At 35.4% G+C, this 17,633-nt stretch overlaps 1 protein-coding gene across 1 annotated transcript in view; it reads right to left on the bottom strand.

Annotated features, from left to right (window-relative positions):
- FTO (FTO alpha-ketoglutarate dependent dioxygenase) overlaps positions 1–13,225 on the bottom strand; it is a 183,510-nt gene extending 170,285 nt beyond the window's left edge. Inside the window, exons 1-2 of the mRNA XM_005422789.3 lie at positions 13,147–13,225; positions 7,578–8,235 (exon numbers count right to left, since the gene is read on the bottom strand). Coding sequence (XP_005422846.3) covers positions 7,578–8,169 — 592 coding nt within the window. The 5' untranslated portion in view covers positions 8,170–8,235; positions 13,147–13,225. The remainder of the gene's footprint in view (positions 1–7,577; positions 8,236–13,146) is intronic.
- Positions 13,226–17,633: the final 4,408 nt, after the last annotated feature.

The following is a 17,633-nucleotide window of genomic DNA, read 5'->3' as shown; positions in this document are numbered from 1 at the left end:
AGGGGAATTTTAGTTAAGCATCACTAATTTTTTTTTCATTGCTAAAACTACAAGCCTGGAAGAAAAAAAATCAAAAAATGCAGCAACACTGATATAACAATAGATAACTTCTGAAAGAATTTCAAGTCATAAACTGCCAAAACATTTTAGGAGAAATTTCATTTGTTTATGTACTTGCAATTTCACTAAATCATAAACTGAGGCAAAGGTGAAATAATGGCTACAAAACACAGTCTAGACCAACAAAGCAAATCTTGGAACCATCTCTGTCATTCTTTTCTCAAAATTACTAGTCAAACATGCTAGATAACATGTGCAAGAGCCAATGAAGCTTCAATGCATTTGTCACAACACTTTTCTTATCATTATGCAACATGAACATGTTGAGCTTGGGGAAAAAATAATCCACTGCACAGAAATAGTATTTAGAGCTTAATCCCTCAGAACTATTTTCATAAGCTTACTTCACTGCAGTATAAATTGAAAGATACAGTCAGCATTTATAACAAGGTATTTGGGAGCTATGGTGTAACAGTTCTACAGCTAAAGCAACAGTGCATTTTGACAGAGGAGGGATGAAGTTTTAATAAGTAGTTGGCACAGAACAGCAGAGAAGAGTTAGAAATTAACTATGCACCATGCCCAACTCTTGCTTAGAACCCAGCAACTGTGTCCATTTCACTGTCCACTTGAAATGTGCTTTCATGTAATAACTTTTAAAACCTTTGTCTTAAGTAAATTCTAGAAGAAAAATATAAAGATGTATAGCTCTTCTTGTAAGAGGCACACACAAAGTGTAACCACAAACTCACACTTCTAAAATATTCATGTCATTCATCTCACATAGTTACTGCAGGTTGTTTAGCTGGGGGCAGCCTTTAGAAAATTAAGATAATTTATTATTATGTTAATTAAATATTATCTAAATTCAGAAAGCAGAGAGACAAAGCCTATTAAAGAGCCAATCTAAATGTTCTTAAATGAAAATTCTTACAGTCCCCAAGTTCCCTCCCTTCTCTGCTCATCCAGCTGAAGCTCTGGCTCAGGAGCAGCTCTAGGCCCTTCCATCAAGGAGCACACAAATGACAAAACAAGAGCTAGCAAATACTCAGAAAAATCAATACTAAACTCTTCAAGGGCCTTTCATATTTTCTGCCCTGCTCAGATAAATTGGAACTTAATTTAAGAAAAATGCTTTCTGAAAACTGCAAATAGGATGGCTTTCAAGGCATTTTTAATGCAATACATCATGGATATTATAAAGAGAAGTAACCTTTCTGGGTTGACTCTCTCTGTTATGCTGCCTTCCCATTCACTTTGGCAGCTGCACTGTTCACAATATGGCACCAATAAAATATAGAACTACAATCAGAGACAGCAATTTCAATCAAAGTTTCCTGGGGTCTCCTCATAAATCCAGCACCTTTGGAATGTGCTCGTTAAAATGACTTATTTTTTGCAGTTTGATAAATTTTTTATTGCTTAAGTACTGAGTTCAAATACAGCTCACAGTCTCCTTTTCTCTACATTCTCAATTATTGCGCCTTATAATTATCAGCAGCAATTGAAACTGATTGCTCCTACCATGTTATTTTGGTAACAAATGGAAGCAGGCTGCTACTTGCTTTTAAATGCAAGCTACCCTGAAACTGAGGGCAAGGGAAAAAGAGACACCTTAACATTTGTGGAATATCCTGACAAACTTTTACATAAAAAGAAGTTTTTATTAAATTCTCTATGACATCTCAAGAATGACTGGATGCTGGATATTTACTGATATAATTACAGTTGCCATTTAAGTGAAAACATTTGGATGCATCTAAATCATAAGTATTTGAGAATAAATCATGTGAATAAATCATGGATCACATACCCATCACCTTAAGAACACAATTGTATTCTGTAGTAAGCCATACAGAAATGGTCAAGTATAAAGTATTTAATGGAAGTATAACAAAACTATGTGCAGATTTGAATTCTGGCCAGCAGAGATTTACAGACTTGGGCCTGCAAGAAACCTTTATGCTGGAATCCCAAATAAAATGGCGCAATGAAGTAAAACCTTACCACAACATAACAATACCTCATCAAACCTGTAATTATGGTAGAACCATGAAAGAGAGAATGTAGCTGCAGAAAACTGGCCACAGCATTATGCTTTTAACGAGATAGCTCAAATTTCAGAGATGTTCCAGCACTAAGATCTGATCTTATCAGGTTTGGGTCAGGGTTAGGTTCAGAACAATATGAAACTTGTTTTCCTGGAACTACTTTGGTTATTGTTTCAGAACATAGAAAGTAAAAGTAGCTTTGAAAGGTTTCTTTGCTATTTGGCTCCAAAACCTTCCAGAGTTTGAGACTTTTTGATGCTCTGAAACCCAAATGATCTCTATTCAAGTCAAACTGTAATGCCAAATTATATTCTAAATGTAACTTTACATACCATTTCTTAAGAAAATAGAATCACTGCCAACACATTGCTAAGAACAATTTACGTCAACATTAAATCCAACTGACCATTGTCATATTATTTTTTTACAGATTGATTGATTTTTTCCAGAATGTAAAGTAATTTGGGCACATATTCCTCAATTAAAAAATACATAAATTATCAGTGTCTTTCAATAGCAATTTATATGTGTTACATGCAAGAAGTGAAAGAAGCAGAGCATGCTTTGCTTCTCAGTAGCTGATGGGAAAGAAGTATCTACCCAAAGTTACTTTCTCTACCTCATTACTGAAAAGCCATAGTATCAGAGGTTAAATTCTATTAACATTTAAATTTTTCTTGCAACTGACATTCACAAAATGAAAAAAACATAAGATTTTGCCAAAAATGTTCTTATCGATTCATGTTTGGAATGCTGTATCCACATAAATCAGGAACAAAAGCACGAAAATAAGAACAAATAATATTCTGTCATCCCTTCATTTCTGAAGGAGAGGTTGTATTTGACCAGTGAGAAGATGTTTAAAAGAGACCCCCACAACCCACAAGAGTCCATTCAAGTGATGATTTCTTTTTAGACAACAGGGATTCTAATACATTATTGTGAAATTTAGTGGGTCACTAAAATTTGTGACTTTCAGAACATAAATCAAACTGGTCAGACCCTACAAGTTAGAGCTGTGACCATTTAATGCACTTACTCATTTCTTTAAAAGTAAAATAAAACTTTTTACATACCATTTCTGTTATTTCAACAAGTAATATTTCTGTTATATTATTGACATTAGAAATTATTCCAATCCTGCAAAAAACATCTACTCCATGGTTTTTACTCATTAAGCACGACATAAATAGGGTTATTGTCAACTACAAAGTTAGATTGACTTCAGTGCTGAACAACTTTTGTAGTTTCAGAATTTTTTTTAATATGGTAGGGAAACATACATCTGTAGTGCATCTCAATTATTTTTATTCCCAATTAAATGAAATAGCCATCATTAAGCTACGTGCCAGGATGTTGCTTCTAACTTCACAGAGTAAAAACATACAACAGCATTTTACAAAAGAAACAAGCACAAAAGGTCCTTGAAGATTAGTCATCTCTGCAACTAACAGTAAGTTTGTTAAACCTTTTAGCACTGCCCTGTCAGCAGACAGAGCCAGTTGTGTCCAAGAGTTAAACAGCAAGTAGCCCTTACAGCAAGAAAACAAACTAGATAGAGAATCTAGAGAAAACTACTTACCTAATCTCTTCCTCTGTGGGAAATCCAGGTAAGAGAAAGATGGACATACTTCAAGTGTTTACATTTTTTTCCCTCTCCTGTAAGTCTGTAACTGAAACAAGTCTCTACTTCAAAGAACATCTTTAGAACCAACTAGTGCTCTGCTAAGTAATAAAACTTCCTACAAAACTTACATCAACCTGATGGAAAGCTGGTCATTAGGAACTTCTCATGGATAAAATCCAAATTTTGGAAGTGCCCTATTCTACTGGATTGCAATTCCCTTTTATAACTGCAGCAGGAAATAAATATGGGTTATTAGCTTACTATATTAAAATCCTGAACAATTCTTTTACTTTCATGCTCTCAGGTGATAGGATACTTGTAAGCTACTGTGTTATTAAAAATGCTGATTTGGTCAATATTTGAAATTCCCGTTCCTTGATAAACGTGAAATGTAAATTAATTCCAAATACTGTTAGTGGCAGTATAATTGAACACACATTCTGCAGCCTATTCAGTTCTGCATATGCACCCTGACTACCACTCATGCACTTTCATGCAGCATACACACTAAAAGGAAACCTCTCAAATTTTTATTCTTATCACTTGACAACCTATTCTTAACCTAATGCAATGTAAGTAAAAGCATCAATCTAAATGTTTACCTTATTTTGTTGTTAGAATTGTACTTCATTTGAAGTTCCTTTGAAAGAGTTTTACATTGGAAACAAGAAAATAAACACTGATACCAATTAGAATATCAGCTTGTTCCAATATCTTTATGTTGATGTCTAAATTTCTTTTCTGGCATATTGAAAACTGCTTCTACTCCAATTAACACTGATCAAAGTTTCAAACATGAAATTTTCATTATGGCATCAAACAATGAACAAATGAACAAGAAAACAAGTTGTTTCAATTACAGTAGTATCTGTTTTAATGCTATTTAATCCAGTAAGTAGGTACAAAACAAATACTGATATAAAGATGTAAATGAAAGTAAAAAAAAAACATATAACCTGAGTTGTGCATCTCTAAACAGTCTGACAGAGCTGCCAGAGCTCAGTAAGACTGCTTGACTCCAAGGGCTGCTGCTGCTGCTCAAAATCTGACAACCTGGGGACTGTGCATTTGCAGCAGGGCAGGTCAGTACCAGCCCTGCAGCTCTGGAAGCCCGAGCTCCCACGTGCCAAGGCTGCCACAGACCCTCAGCGTCCACTGGGGATTTGAGGAATTGAGAGCTGACAAAACAAACATGCAAGATCTGGCAGAAAAATGAATCAAGCCAGTTCCAACAAAAATCAACATGCTTAATTTGTGTTTGCATTTCCCACTCAATCAGTGTTTTCTCACAGAAAATTACTAATCCAGCTCAGCTACATCTTCTAAGGAAAAATAGCTCCAACAAAAAAAATTCTGACCGCAACTACTGTTTTTATTATGTAGTGATTCTGTGACAGTCTTTTTACACTACACTGGGAATTCAATGCTAAATCAATACTAAACAAATTAATGAAGTGCTAATAAAAGATGTCAGCATAAAAACTAAACATATTTATGGAAAATAAAAAGTCAAGACATGATTCCACAAAGATATAACAATATTGTTCAAAAAGATGCTGAGATCCCCATGTTTCACAATTATGGAGACCTGGTAATACAGGAAATATTGAAAGTCTTTGTAAGTTGCAGAAACCATCAAAACATTGACATTATATAGAACTGGAAAGAATAATATTATAAATCCTGATGAGCTTATAACCACCAGCATTGGAAGGCTGTAAGCAGAAAATCAGAAGAGCAAAAACACAAATTCTCCAAAATCAAATCCTCTTGGATGCACTGGGTACAAAACTTTAACACAATCAGATATTTACCAACACTTTAGTTACAAAACCATACTCCTAAGTATAAACAGGATCCATTTCCTCCAATTTATGAATAAGCAGGTCATTGCTTTAGGGATATACAATGACAACCCTGAGCACAGATGGGAGGGCACTGCTGGCACACAGAGCTGGACTGCAGGACCTCTCTCCACGATACTCCACTGCCATGGCAGGCACCTGAAACTCCCTCTAAAGCTCAAAAATCCAACGTGAGCAATGCAAAACCAGAAGAATTTCAAGTAGTGACTTTTACTTTTGTTCTTAATGAGAGAGCAACCAATTTATTTACTAGAAAGATCTTGTTTTCTTTGTTTTCCTATTTCCAAACTTCGAAAAAAATACAAACTTTCAAATTTAAGTGTATTTATGAAAAAAAACTTTGTATTTGACAAAAAAATTATTATCCATAGATATCAAAATAACTTTTAGTCTAAACATATAAAATATTTCAATCTACCCACATAAATCAAATTTCTACAGAATTTGCAGTGGTTTTAAAACATCATAATTTTTACTTATTTAACTTACTGAATAAAAGAAACAAAATCAACTGAAAAGTTATGAATAAACTTAGCAGCTTTCATTTTTATTAATTTATAACTCTCTGAACTTAAAGGGCTCACTTTTTTACCCCTCCATAAGCAAACTTTATGTTAAAGTAAAAAAGTTTTAAGCATATTACAATAAATCCTCATACACAGTATTATTACTTCATGTTTAGGTTTCTTTAACTTAAAATTCTACTGCAAAACATATTTCTCTACAGTAGTAATGGAAAAAACCCCAACACATCTACTTGACACCACTGACAAATAGGACAGAAAGAAGTTCATGAAGAAAATTACACTTTTACCAGTCAGGAAATCTCTTCAACTCAATTTGCTACGCCAGTTTTATATCCAGGAAAATGTAAATATGACTTCAGTCATACATTAAGTAACAAAGTGGCACTGACTTTCAAAACTAATAACAAAACCAATAAGAGAATGCATGTGGGAGTATAAATTATCATTTTTATACCACAGTCTTTAGCCAAAACCTACTGAAGTCAATGCAAATTCTTCCCCTGTTCTAAAGCAAACATCATAGGAATTTTGGAAGATGAAAAACTCCATTGTGAATGATGAAACATAACAGAACGTTTGCAAATTCAAATCAAGTTTCTAAATTCTAATCTTATGTTTGCAAAACTAAGAGTCATTAAAAAAATATCCAAGCCTTTGTTCAAGCATTGTTAGGGAAAAAAACTAAAAATTTCTCATGTCTGCTCCTAAATAAAGATAAAAATGGGACAGATACTTTAAACTAAAAATGAAATATTTAATGATGCTTCAACTGCACTTTTACCACCACCACCCCTAAAATGCTGTATGAACTTAATTTTAAAGTCAGCAAGAGCCTGCAAAGCCTGTCAGACAAGAGTTGTTTTAATGCAAAGTGTCCACTCTTCCCAGCTAGAAAAATCTTGGCAAGTCCTCCATAAAAGACACATTAACACCACAGCATGCCTAGACAAAATGCATATATTTCTAAGTAAATACAGTAATTCTTCTATCCAAAACCAACTGAAAATGATCTTTCCAAAGAAAGAAGAGTAGTAAAATCAGCATAAAACAAAACACCTCCATATATGATAAATAACACTATAAAAAATGGTGATCTCAACCCCAGTGAAACATTTTACAGGATAGAAAACATGCACATGCATTAACCTAAGAAAGGTATTTGACAGATTTTGATTTCCTGGTTCTTAGTCAGGGAATTAATTATACCAATATTTAAATCTAGTTAGAGAACAACTGCTAAGCCAGCTGCAGTAAACACAGATATTTTGTACAGGTTTTAGTGGAAATAAAGGTAAGACTTCAATACAAAGGGCACCACAGTGCATTCAGAAGCACGTGACAAGTCTAGACCAGCATGCAGGTGTGCTTATGTCCATATACACAAGGAACACAGGAGAGCCTCAGGGATTTCAGGGACTTTCGTGACTGGTCAAGTGCCATCACTCACCTTCACAGCTGTAACTGTACACAGCCACTGCTGACCTTTCCACCAGGTTCTCATCATGGTGCCAGCTCACTGCCATGTTCCCCATTCCAAAGTAAGGCTCTTGTTTCAAGTACAGCATTTGTAGTGGATCCATGTAATTTAATAAAGTCAAATTATATGATGTTCTGTTCTTTAGACTTCTGTCATCCTTTGATTCACAAACACTGCTTTGATCTTTTGAAACAGACTCTTGCTCTGTAAGAGAAGTAGCAAAACTTTGCTTTCTATCTATTACAGTAGGATCTATGATTTCTTTGTTTTCAAACAGATTTTGTCCTTGTAATGCCTTGACTGTTTCAATATGCAAGTAGTCATTAAGTCTCATTAATGCTTTACAAGCATCATGTATTTGAGGACTGCAATATTTTATGTCATAACTTTCAGCAGGCCAAGGAACTGTAAATAATCTTGTGTTCAAGTACTTATAAGTGCATCCTGGGTTTCCAATTAATATACGAGACACTGGAGTAAGAAAGTCTTTTCCTTTGATTCTCACAAGATCTTGAAAGAAACAGTTGTGCTCTCGCAAGGCCAGAAAGCTTTCCTGTACCATTTGATGGAGCTCTTCAGGTACTGTATCAGATTTCCTGAAAATCAGCTTGGAATACTTGGTCTTCCACTAAAGGAGGAAAAAAAAACCCAAACAACAAAAAGAGGAAAATAAGTATTCTTTTTACAGCAGTCAAGATAATTCAAGACAAGGCAAAACTGACAAGTCAACAAGAATGAGTCTAGAATGTGGTGAAGACATGGATGCCAGCACTTGTTACTTTATTTTCATATTTCAGTATACTGCACAAGCTGTGGATATATATCAGTGGCTTAAAGCAGATCAAATCTATAAATAAATAGATACAAAGACTCTAGAACAATTCAGTAGAACATCCAGCTCATCTGATGAATCTGTAGATAATGCCACATTTAAGAATATAAACAATAGAATATCAAGCAGTAAGAAAGTGATTCCTCTTTTTGCAATGGTTGCAAAGACCCTTCAGTTTCATTCTGACGTACAGAAATCTAGAGGGCTACATGATACACTCAAATAGCTTTATCTAACAATACTTTTCAGGGAAAAAATAACAAAATCAAAATGTAAGTTTTTAAAAAATGCACTGCTAATATTCTGGTGCTTTCTATTTTTACATTCCTCAGTACCTGCCAATTATCTCTCATTTTATATGAAAGCTCTCTTTTGATAAGAGAAAATGTCCAAACTTATTGCTTCCCCAGCTCCCTACCTGTAGTGTCCTTTTCCCTCATATCCTCTTGTGACCACACCAGCTCTGGTATCAGCTGGAGCTCAGAATCCAGCAGTGTGTGGAGGCAGCAACTCCCAGCAAGGTACAACACTGCTAATCAGCAGCTTCTTGCTTTGTATGCACAATGCTGCTTCCCACTCCAGGAAGGCTTGGATAATTTTATTTTGTTAATCTGGTTTTCTAAGGAAGTGAGTATCACATAATCACACCTTTTATTGGCTGCCTGTAAATCTGCTTTAACTACTGCTGAGACTGGCAAACTAGACAAAGGCTGGAGAACAAGTTCTGTTAAAGAGTGGGTTGTTACGTATTTCATTAAAATTAACAGATAAATAAAAGAAACAGATGCACACTAGTGCCCTACTAAGGGAGGGGCTGTCATGTGAGTTTATCAGGCATCAATTTGCATTTGTGAAGCTCCTAAGGACTCACTACACCTATTTCCTTTTGTCCAGAAATTATTTGGGAGCTTGGAGACAAGGTAGGTACTGATGGTGGTATGGGGACACATACTAAAGTAGACTGAAATCTGAAGGCATTAGGCAATGGGTCAAAAGCACATGGATGCATAAAAGTGATCTGCCAAAACTTTTATTAGTCTAATAGCTTAGGTTCAAAGTGCTCTTAAAAAGACAAATAAAAGTCACCAGGACAAAACACCACACTGACCTACAATCCATCTGCAAGCTCCTTCTGGTACAACTCAAACCCACTTTACCAGTACTATCTACTTCCAAGTCTCATTTGAACCTGCCTTTCAGGAAATTAATTTTAAAATCCAAAGAACGTGCCCTTAAAAAATACAAACCAGGCAGTAAGTATTCACATTTTCCACTGCACGAAAACAGACTTTTGCATCATAATGCACTGTTATCCTATAATACTGAAGAGCTGGCTTTATAGGATCATTTGTTTCTACTAAAAAGGAGAACATAAAAGGAAGCCTATTTTAAAAATAATGATTACATATAATAAATCTTGGTTTATCTATAAACCTCGCCACTATTCCTTGTAAATTTTTACAGTGAAGCTAACTCCTTTTCTTTATACATTCTTATGGTTCCAAAAACCAGCTTCCTAGAGAGAGGAAAATGAACCCCTGTAACAGTATCTACAGATAATAATTTCTGACAATTATATTTTCATGCTTAGCTTCAAACACCAAAGCTTGAAAACAGTCCCAGATATGTGTGAAGGTCCCTCTACAAACCCAGAACACAGGATCACAGCTTTCACTCAAAGAAGTGAATCCAAACTTGATAAGCTGCATTCACCTGAGCTTTTCAAAAGACTGAAATGATTCCTTTAGAGGTCCTGAACTGCCCCTTTTGTTTCTATCAGTGTTGTGTATCTCTAACCTTTGAATAGTACAGTGAAAAAAGTCCTTAAAAACAACAACTAATGAAATTAGTAAGTGTGAATTCAGGACTTGGAGCTGTAGGCTACAGTCAGATGGGCTACAGGCGATAGGCTACAGGCTGATGAGAATCATAAATATTCTTTCATAATGTTACTTAAGAATGCTAGAATATTATATGCTGTGACATATAAAGATTATTACTTCGTTATTTCTTTCATTATGCAAATGCCTGTATGAAAAAAAGAGCTCTAACAGTTCTATAGCAGTACTCCAGTATTTCTTTAAATAATTCTGTATACTGGACACACTCATATCACATTACATATTCTATTATGGTGTATTTAAACAGTCACTAATAGTATATATTTTCAAACCATTTATATGAAAATATAAATACACTGAATTTCTGACATTAATCACATACACAAAATTCCCAACAATTATTAGAAACAGAAGGAGGAAAATAACAATATAACATAAAGCAATTAAATCCCTGAAAACATGCACTAGAAAGGAAGAACACAGATTTTACAAAGGAAACAACATTGTATTCCCCTCCTGAGCTGCAGAGGTAATGCCTTGCACATTTTTGCTGCCAGCCAAGTCAGAGGCCTGTTACCTTTGGGTTGTGCTTTAAGATCACATGTTTAAGAACTATTTTATCATTAAGGTATCTCAAAAGAAATCAGGAAGTGGAAACACATTTCTGACACATCACATGAAAACAGCCTGGTCTTCTTTAAATCCCCAAGCACTGCCTGTGCTGTGCCCTCCATAAGGAAAGAATTACAGGATCAGAACACGGGGTGACTGCTGGGTTCACACTGGACACCTTGTTGTTTTGGGGGGTGGGGAAGGGCAGTAATCATGTACTCTGTGCTGTAACTCTGACAGCCAGTATTAAAGGTCAACTCACTGCTCGCTCTGAAAGAAGTGGCAGCATTACAGGCAACTACAGTACAGAAAAAAAACAACTACACTTTATGCTCAAATCTTTTTGTGACTATTACACATGAGATTTTAAATATGCTTTCACTTTCGATGGTGGTACTCAACAGAGAACCACCCTATGGACCTGAGTGACAGAATAAAGTTAGCAATCAGCAACAAGGACCCTTGATAGGCAAACTGCCAAGTGCATCATGAAATTATAGTCTGTACTTCAAATATTTGTGATCTACCTTGCTACAGCCCCCTTCTTGTTCTGTACTGGCTTTAAACATTACACTGTTTCAGCTGATGGCTTGGGGCCCATTTCCAAAATCCTTTATCAGGAAAAACACGTGGAAAGAGGATGTCAGCGGAAGTTTTGCTTGTGATGGAATTTCTTACTTCTGTTCAGGCTGTACACTTCCATACCCAACCGGATAAGAAAGCTTTTTTGGTTGCATCCTACCTAACTTTTCCAACATGTTCAAAGAATATTGTTTCATAAGAGGTAGATCCTTCAAGGAATAGGGCAGGTCTGTCCAGGAAAGACAGACTATAAAACTAAACTGTATGTGAAATTTTACTTTGCTGATTTGTTGTCTTCAAGCTCTCACCCTTCTTTTCCTCTCCAGCTGTAGCACACTTAAGCATCATGGAACTTTCCATTTCTACAGCTGTGATTCCATGAACATTTCATAACCACCACAGACTTCAAAAGGTGTTTGTGATGCTCATGATTAGCCTATATACTTAAAAATATCTAGCATCACACATACACTACATAAAAAGAATAATTCTATATTTGCAAAAAGAACCTATCAAAAATTTATTAAGGATTGAACAGGTGTGATTTTACTGCTTATCTTGTTCCCATTGTCTTCTGTACTTATGGGTCGCTGACCCTGGGCAAATGAGATGCCACCTTCACTTTTCACATCAGCTCCAGGAGAAGCTGAATTTACAAAGATGTGAAAAAGAAAAAGATGCTGGGCACAGCAGCTCTTGACAGCATCAGAGGCAGAAGAGAACAAACAGGACAGGATGTAACAGGACTAGGAAGGAGGAAAGTCAGCTGCTCACTTCTTAAAAGGGGGAAGAGTTTCTTCATGAGCATTAAGACTGAAAAGAATGTGTTTGTGTTTTTGTGTATAGAAAGAAGAAATAATAGAATCCATCTGTTGTCACTCTTATAAATTCTCCCAGCTCTTCTACACTTGCACATCTTTGAGCCATATATCAACACAAGGCAGGCACCACTCCTGTGTTGTGTAATGTGAACATGGTCATTGGAGCTCTTCAAACAGCCAAGCTATTTCTTATAATAAAGAATTTTTCTCTTTTTAGTCTTACCATGATCCAATTTGATCTGATTGAACTTACCCTGAGTTTGGTAGCTGATCTAGAAAGATCCAAGACAGATGCAGAAAATTCTATTTATTCATTATATTCTTGCATACACTCACTTGGTTTACTGCTCGTGTGACTACTGGACCTGATCCTTCTGTTTGGTTTCATTTGAGGCATTCCATTTCTACAGTTTGTTTTGCAAGCCAAGAATTAACAATTCCTTATTGTTGGAAAGTAGAATTAAGCCCCTCATACTTGAAATTTCTACGTTAATATTCCCCCTACTTTGCCAAACAGGAGCTATAAAGATCTCTTCACCACTCGGAAAAAATAAATTAAAGGAATGGTGACATGTATTTTGCTTCACCAAAGCATGAAAAGCTGTGATTAAATGTTATACATTACTTGTAGTGAGGGCACACACATAAAAATAAACAAAGTTCATCAAGTTCTCATTTGTGAACATCCCAGTTCTAGAGATCTTATTTCACACCAGCTGGAAGTGCATTATCAGCTATCAGGATACCTTTTTTCTTATCAGATTTCACAGTGTCTCTTTGAAGGAAGATTTATTTGTTGTTCAGTGCAAACAGCCATTTTAGTTTAAAATGATTTAAAAGAAATACCTTACCAGCTGGTGGAAATCAGCATCGGCTGGTGTCAGATACGGAAGTCTATTCTCCCCAAGTTCTTCAAGAAGTTTTTTCTTCTGTTATGGAGGAAGAAAATTGAAACAGAAAATTAGACTTAAAAACCAAGATATAAAGAGAGAAGGATGAAAGTAGTTGTATTTAAATGGCAAAACCAGGTGCAATTACTTCTCTTGCTACCTTCAAATCTGGAAAATTAAATAAGTAAAACCAAAAAAATATAAAAATAAGGGGGACTTCTCTGCTTACAAAGCATTAATTCAGTTTAGACAGTTCTAGAGCTCATGAGTGCTTTTACTCCCAAGTTCTTTTTTTAGATATCAGTCCTTGATACATTGATCAAAATTCACCTCGCCCTTATGTTCTTCAGACCTATGCCTACTTTATAACTACACATTAATTTCTTGTTTCTTTCCATTTTCTTTTTTACTTCAATTTGTGCAGCCAATGGGTACAAAGCTCATATTTCATCAAATGGCTCAATAACCCACTTCATTAAAACAATAAGCCCCAGTGCTGGGGGTACTCTAAAATATTTCCTGCAATAGTTTATGAAAGAAAAGGAAAGCACAATCTGCTGTAGCCCAAAGCCCTCACAGCCTGACAACATTTAAAATGCCATCCTGAAGACCTGCCATCCCAGAGACAGACATAAATCCAGTTTGATGTTGGGAGTGCACAAAGAACCAGCTGCTGTAAAAACAGGTTTCCTCTGTCCCCTTGTTCTCTTAACTCCATTTTTACTTCTGGTTTAGACTAAGAGCTTCTCCATCAATATTTACTCAATGTGATTACTAGTAAATTGGTAGGATAAAAGCCTGATGTCTCTCCAAATTGTATTTTTCAGGTTTCTGTTAATCAAAATAAATTTTTTTGTGTCCCTATACAATTAATTGTGGTAATGATTTGCCAAGTGCAAGATATGTGTGAAACATGCCACCAGAATTTCTGGAATCAAACAACCCTGATCCATGACAGGTCCATTATCTACTCACAGACCAACTCAACACTAACTCAATGCAAGAACAGCTTAACCACAGTGTAAAAATTATTACAGTGGAAGTTCTGGTCTAGAAAATTAATAAACTCTTTCCTCTACTTCCTCTTTCTTTTAGATTGCAAGGATTGCTTTTTACAAACTTTGATTATTAACAAATTTCAACCTACTTGCAACTCAAAGACCATAAAACTGTATCTGCCATAATGCTTAAATATACAACAGGACTCAAATTCTTATTTAGATTGCAATATTTTCACCTACATAAACACTAGCACAAGAAACAACTCAATATTTTAAAGAGAAAGAACAGATGGAAATGGAATACTGTTTTTAAAAGAATATTAAGGGTATAATACAAAGGGAAACAGTAAGTAAATAAAGAGGTATGACTAACACTTTGATAAAACCAAGTTCAAAACAAGGTGAAACCAGATCTTTGCTATTCTGGGACTACTATTTAAAAAAGGAAGAGAAAACATTTCATGTATTAACTAACTCCTGGCTTATAGCAAACACATAAACAAGGAAAGCTGAATTATGGAGTATAACTGCATTCTGTGACAATGAATTCCATTTATTCAAATTTAAGCATTGAGAAAGGCAACAGAGGCTTAAAGGCAGGTGGAAGTGCAGAGGATTTTAAGGTTCATAGATCAGCCAAACTACAATCAGAGCAGGTGGCTCCCACTCATCTCCACGCTCACAATGTGCTCAGCACCACTTCTTAACAAGCCTGAGAAGAGCAGCACTGACATTTCTGAACTAGCGCTGTAATTCCTTTATGTCCTCAGTTTTCTTTGGGGACAGGTTGTTGGGATGTTGACATGAAGTCATTGGCGAAACGCAGCAGATTGTAACTTCAGATTAAGTTGGCAGAAAATGACACACTGATTTCTTGCATTTTCTAAAACAATTACACTCCTCTATTACCAAAAGCTTTCCACAATTTTATCACATGAAATTACTGAAAACATTAGACTTGCTTTGCTATCTGTAAGATAAACCATATTAAACTGCAGGGGAAAAAAATAAGATATTTTAACATGGGCTCACATCAGTGGGAAGAAAAAAAAAGCAAGAAGAAGAGAGATTCTGACAATTTCTTTGTCAAGTATCAGGCTCTTGGCAAAAAGCACACAACATTAAAATGCACTCTTGTGTATAGGTAGTAGTAGTTCACATTTGATTGTCAGATCTGGCTAAGTGCTGCTCTTCAGCTTGATGTGCAGACTAATACACACAGCTGGGTGGTAGAACACGCTGCTCATCTCTTATGCAAGAAGCTGTCACACAGATGTCAAAAACATCAAGCCACTCACAAAAACCTCCAAAAAGTAAAAAAAAAAAAAAGAAAAAAGAAAAACTGAGTATCTGGCTATACCAGCTGGCTGATGTGAAAGTCTAAGCAGTATTACATAAGCATTGTTTATTGGTTCTCCAAACACATAACCCCCTCAGTAAAAACTACAAAATGCCTTTACTTGAAGGTGTCAGGCCTCTTAAAAGGCATTTTTCTAGATCTGATTTTTAAACTTTAAAAATTATCAACAGTGTAACAGTTTATTCAGATAGCAAGATTATGTTTTTCATGTTTTTACACAGACATTAGTGATGCCAAGACATGAAAGAAAATCTGATGTGCACCATCCCCTGTCCCCACACACTGCACTGCTTTAGAAGCTTTGTTAAGTGTTCATCTTGGGCTTTCAGAAAGGCAAAAACTTCTGCAAATACTTATTTTGCGGGCTGCTGTAACTGTTACTGGAGCTATTTTAAGTGACTCTGCAATGAAGATCAGAAACACAAATACCCAGTTTTAGAGTGCACAATGAACATTCTGCAGACATTAATCTCTGCTCATTAATTAATAATAAATGAGATTATTAATGAGATGGTCGTAAAATTCAGCAAGTGGAATATTAATAATTGGACTCTCTCAATCACTATACATGTAATTGTTTAATTTCCCTGGCAAGAGAAATGGTGCCTTGTATGTCACAGAGCAAGAGAAGTAACAGAAACACAGCAAAGAGGTGAGGGTGCAGAGAGGATGGTGTAGCAGCTTTGGAACATCATCTCCACTCCCAGCCTACAACAGCCCCTCTGCATCAACTCCTCTCATCAGAAGTTCTGAAAGCATTGCCCATTTTTTCATCTTAAAAAGTTTGCTAACTGTCTGCTGCAGTTTTTACACTTCTGAGACTACTTGTGACCAGAACTAGTAAAACACTTGATCTTTTTTTGTTTTTAATGCAACCCAATGTTTTTGCAGAAATTTCAGAGACAGATAATTAAAAAAAGAGCCACTATTCAAAGCATAAGAAAGTATAATCTCCTTCCCCAACAGTTTTTCCCAATAGTCTTTTGTTTTCCAAAACTTTACGAGGTTTAGAATGACTGAGAATGCCTATTGTCATGAAAGAAAGATCTGAATCACAGTTCAGATGAAAACCTTTGGTTTCTCAAAAGTCTCTCCTTCCTATTACCTTTTTTACCCACATAAGAATGTCCATTAGAGCCTGTGTTTTTCTTTCATTCTTTTTTTTACCAACTCTAGTAAAACATTGATTTCTTTCAAATCCTGCATGAAGCAAAGGGCCAGTGCTCTAAAAAGCTTAATAAACAATTTTATGAAGGAGGAAGATGAAACATATAGCAAAAATTTTGTGACACAGTACTAAGACCCTGTCAAGAAAAAAGTCACCACTTTACAGGAACTTCTAAAACATTACCTCCTAACGGCCTTTCACATGCAGGGGTTTTTTATAAAAAATAAAACTGGGACAGTTTCTTAAGGAAGGAATGTGATTTTGAAGTTGACATTTGTTTAAACTACAAGGCTTTCCAAGTGTTAGCTATTAAAACTTCATAGCTACCAAGATCATTCAAGTGGTTCACTAAAACAAGTTATGTCAGAAATGAACCCAGAGTAATAAAAAATACATCCTAAATGTACCATTACAGCTTTTATTTCTCTATTATCACATATATTAGATTTCAGATTTTTTTTTTCTTCAAATTATTTCTGTAAATTCTACTCATCAAAAGATCTTAAGGGACTGGTCAATTTTACAGCACCATTTACTGACAAGAAAATGTTATATTGCCAGTCTACTCTTCATTACATTCAAGACCTACCAAAAACCTTGTCTGTGCCACATTCCACAATACAGCCTCCCAAAAATACTGGTAGACATATGACCATACTGTACCACATCACATACCACAAGCTGCTCTCCTTGTCCCCCTAATATAAGTCAAAAACATTTTTATATTAAGGGCAAAATTATGTATGATTATCATTATTATTCTATATAAACTCATATTAAAAATATCTATGATGGTCTAGCAATATTTCATGCCCACATATCCACTTGCTAATTATACTACAATAAATTATACTTGCTATTTAATATAACCACAGTGAATCCTGTTCTTCCACTGAACAAACAGATCCAGCTACAGAAG

Source organism: Geospiza fortis, unplaced genomic scaffold (genome assembly GCF_000277835.1).
Source record: "Geospiza fortis unplaced genomic scaffold, GeoFor_1.0 scaffold97, whole genome shotgun sequence".
NCBI classification, from domain to species: domain Eukaryota; kingdom Metazoa; phylum Chordata; class Aves; order Passeriformes; family Thraupidae; genus Geospiza; species Geospiza fortis.
The sequence above is the reverse complement of the archived record's forward strand: the minus strand, read 5'-3'. Positions and strand labels throughout refer to the sequence as shown.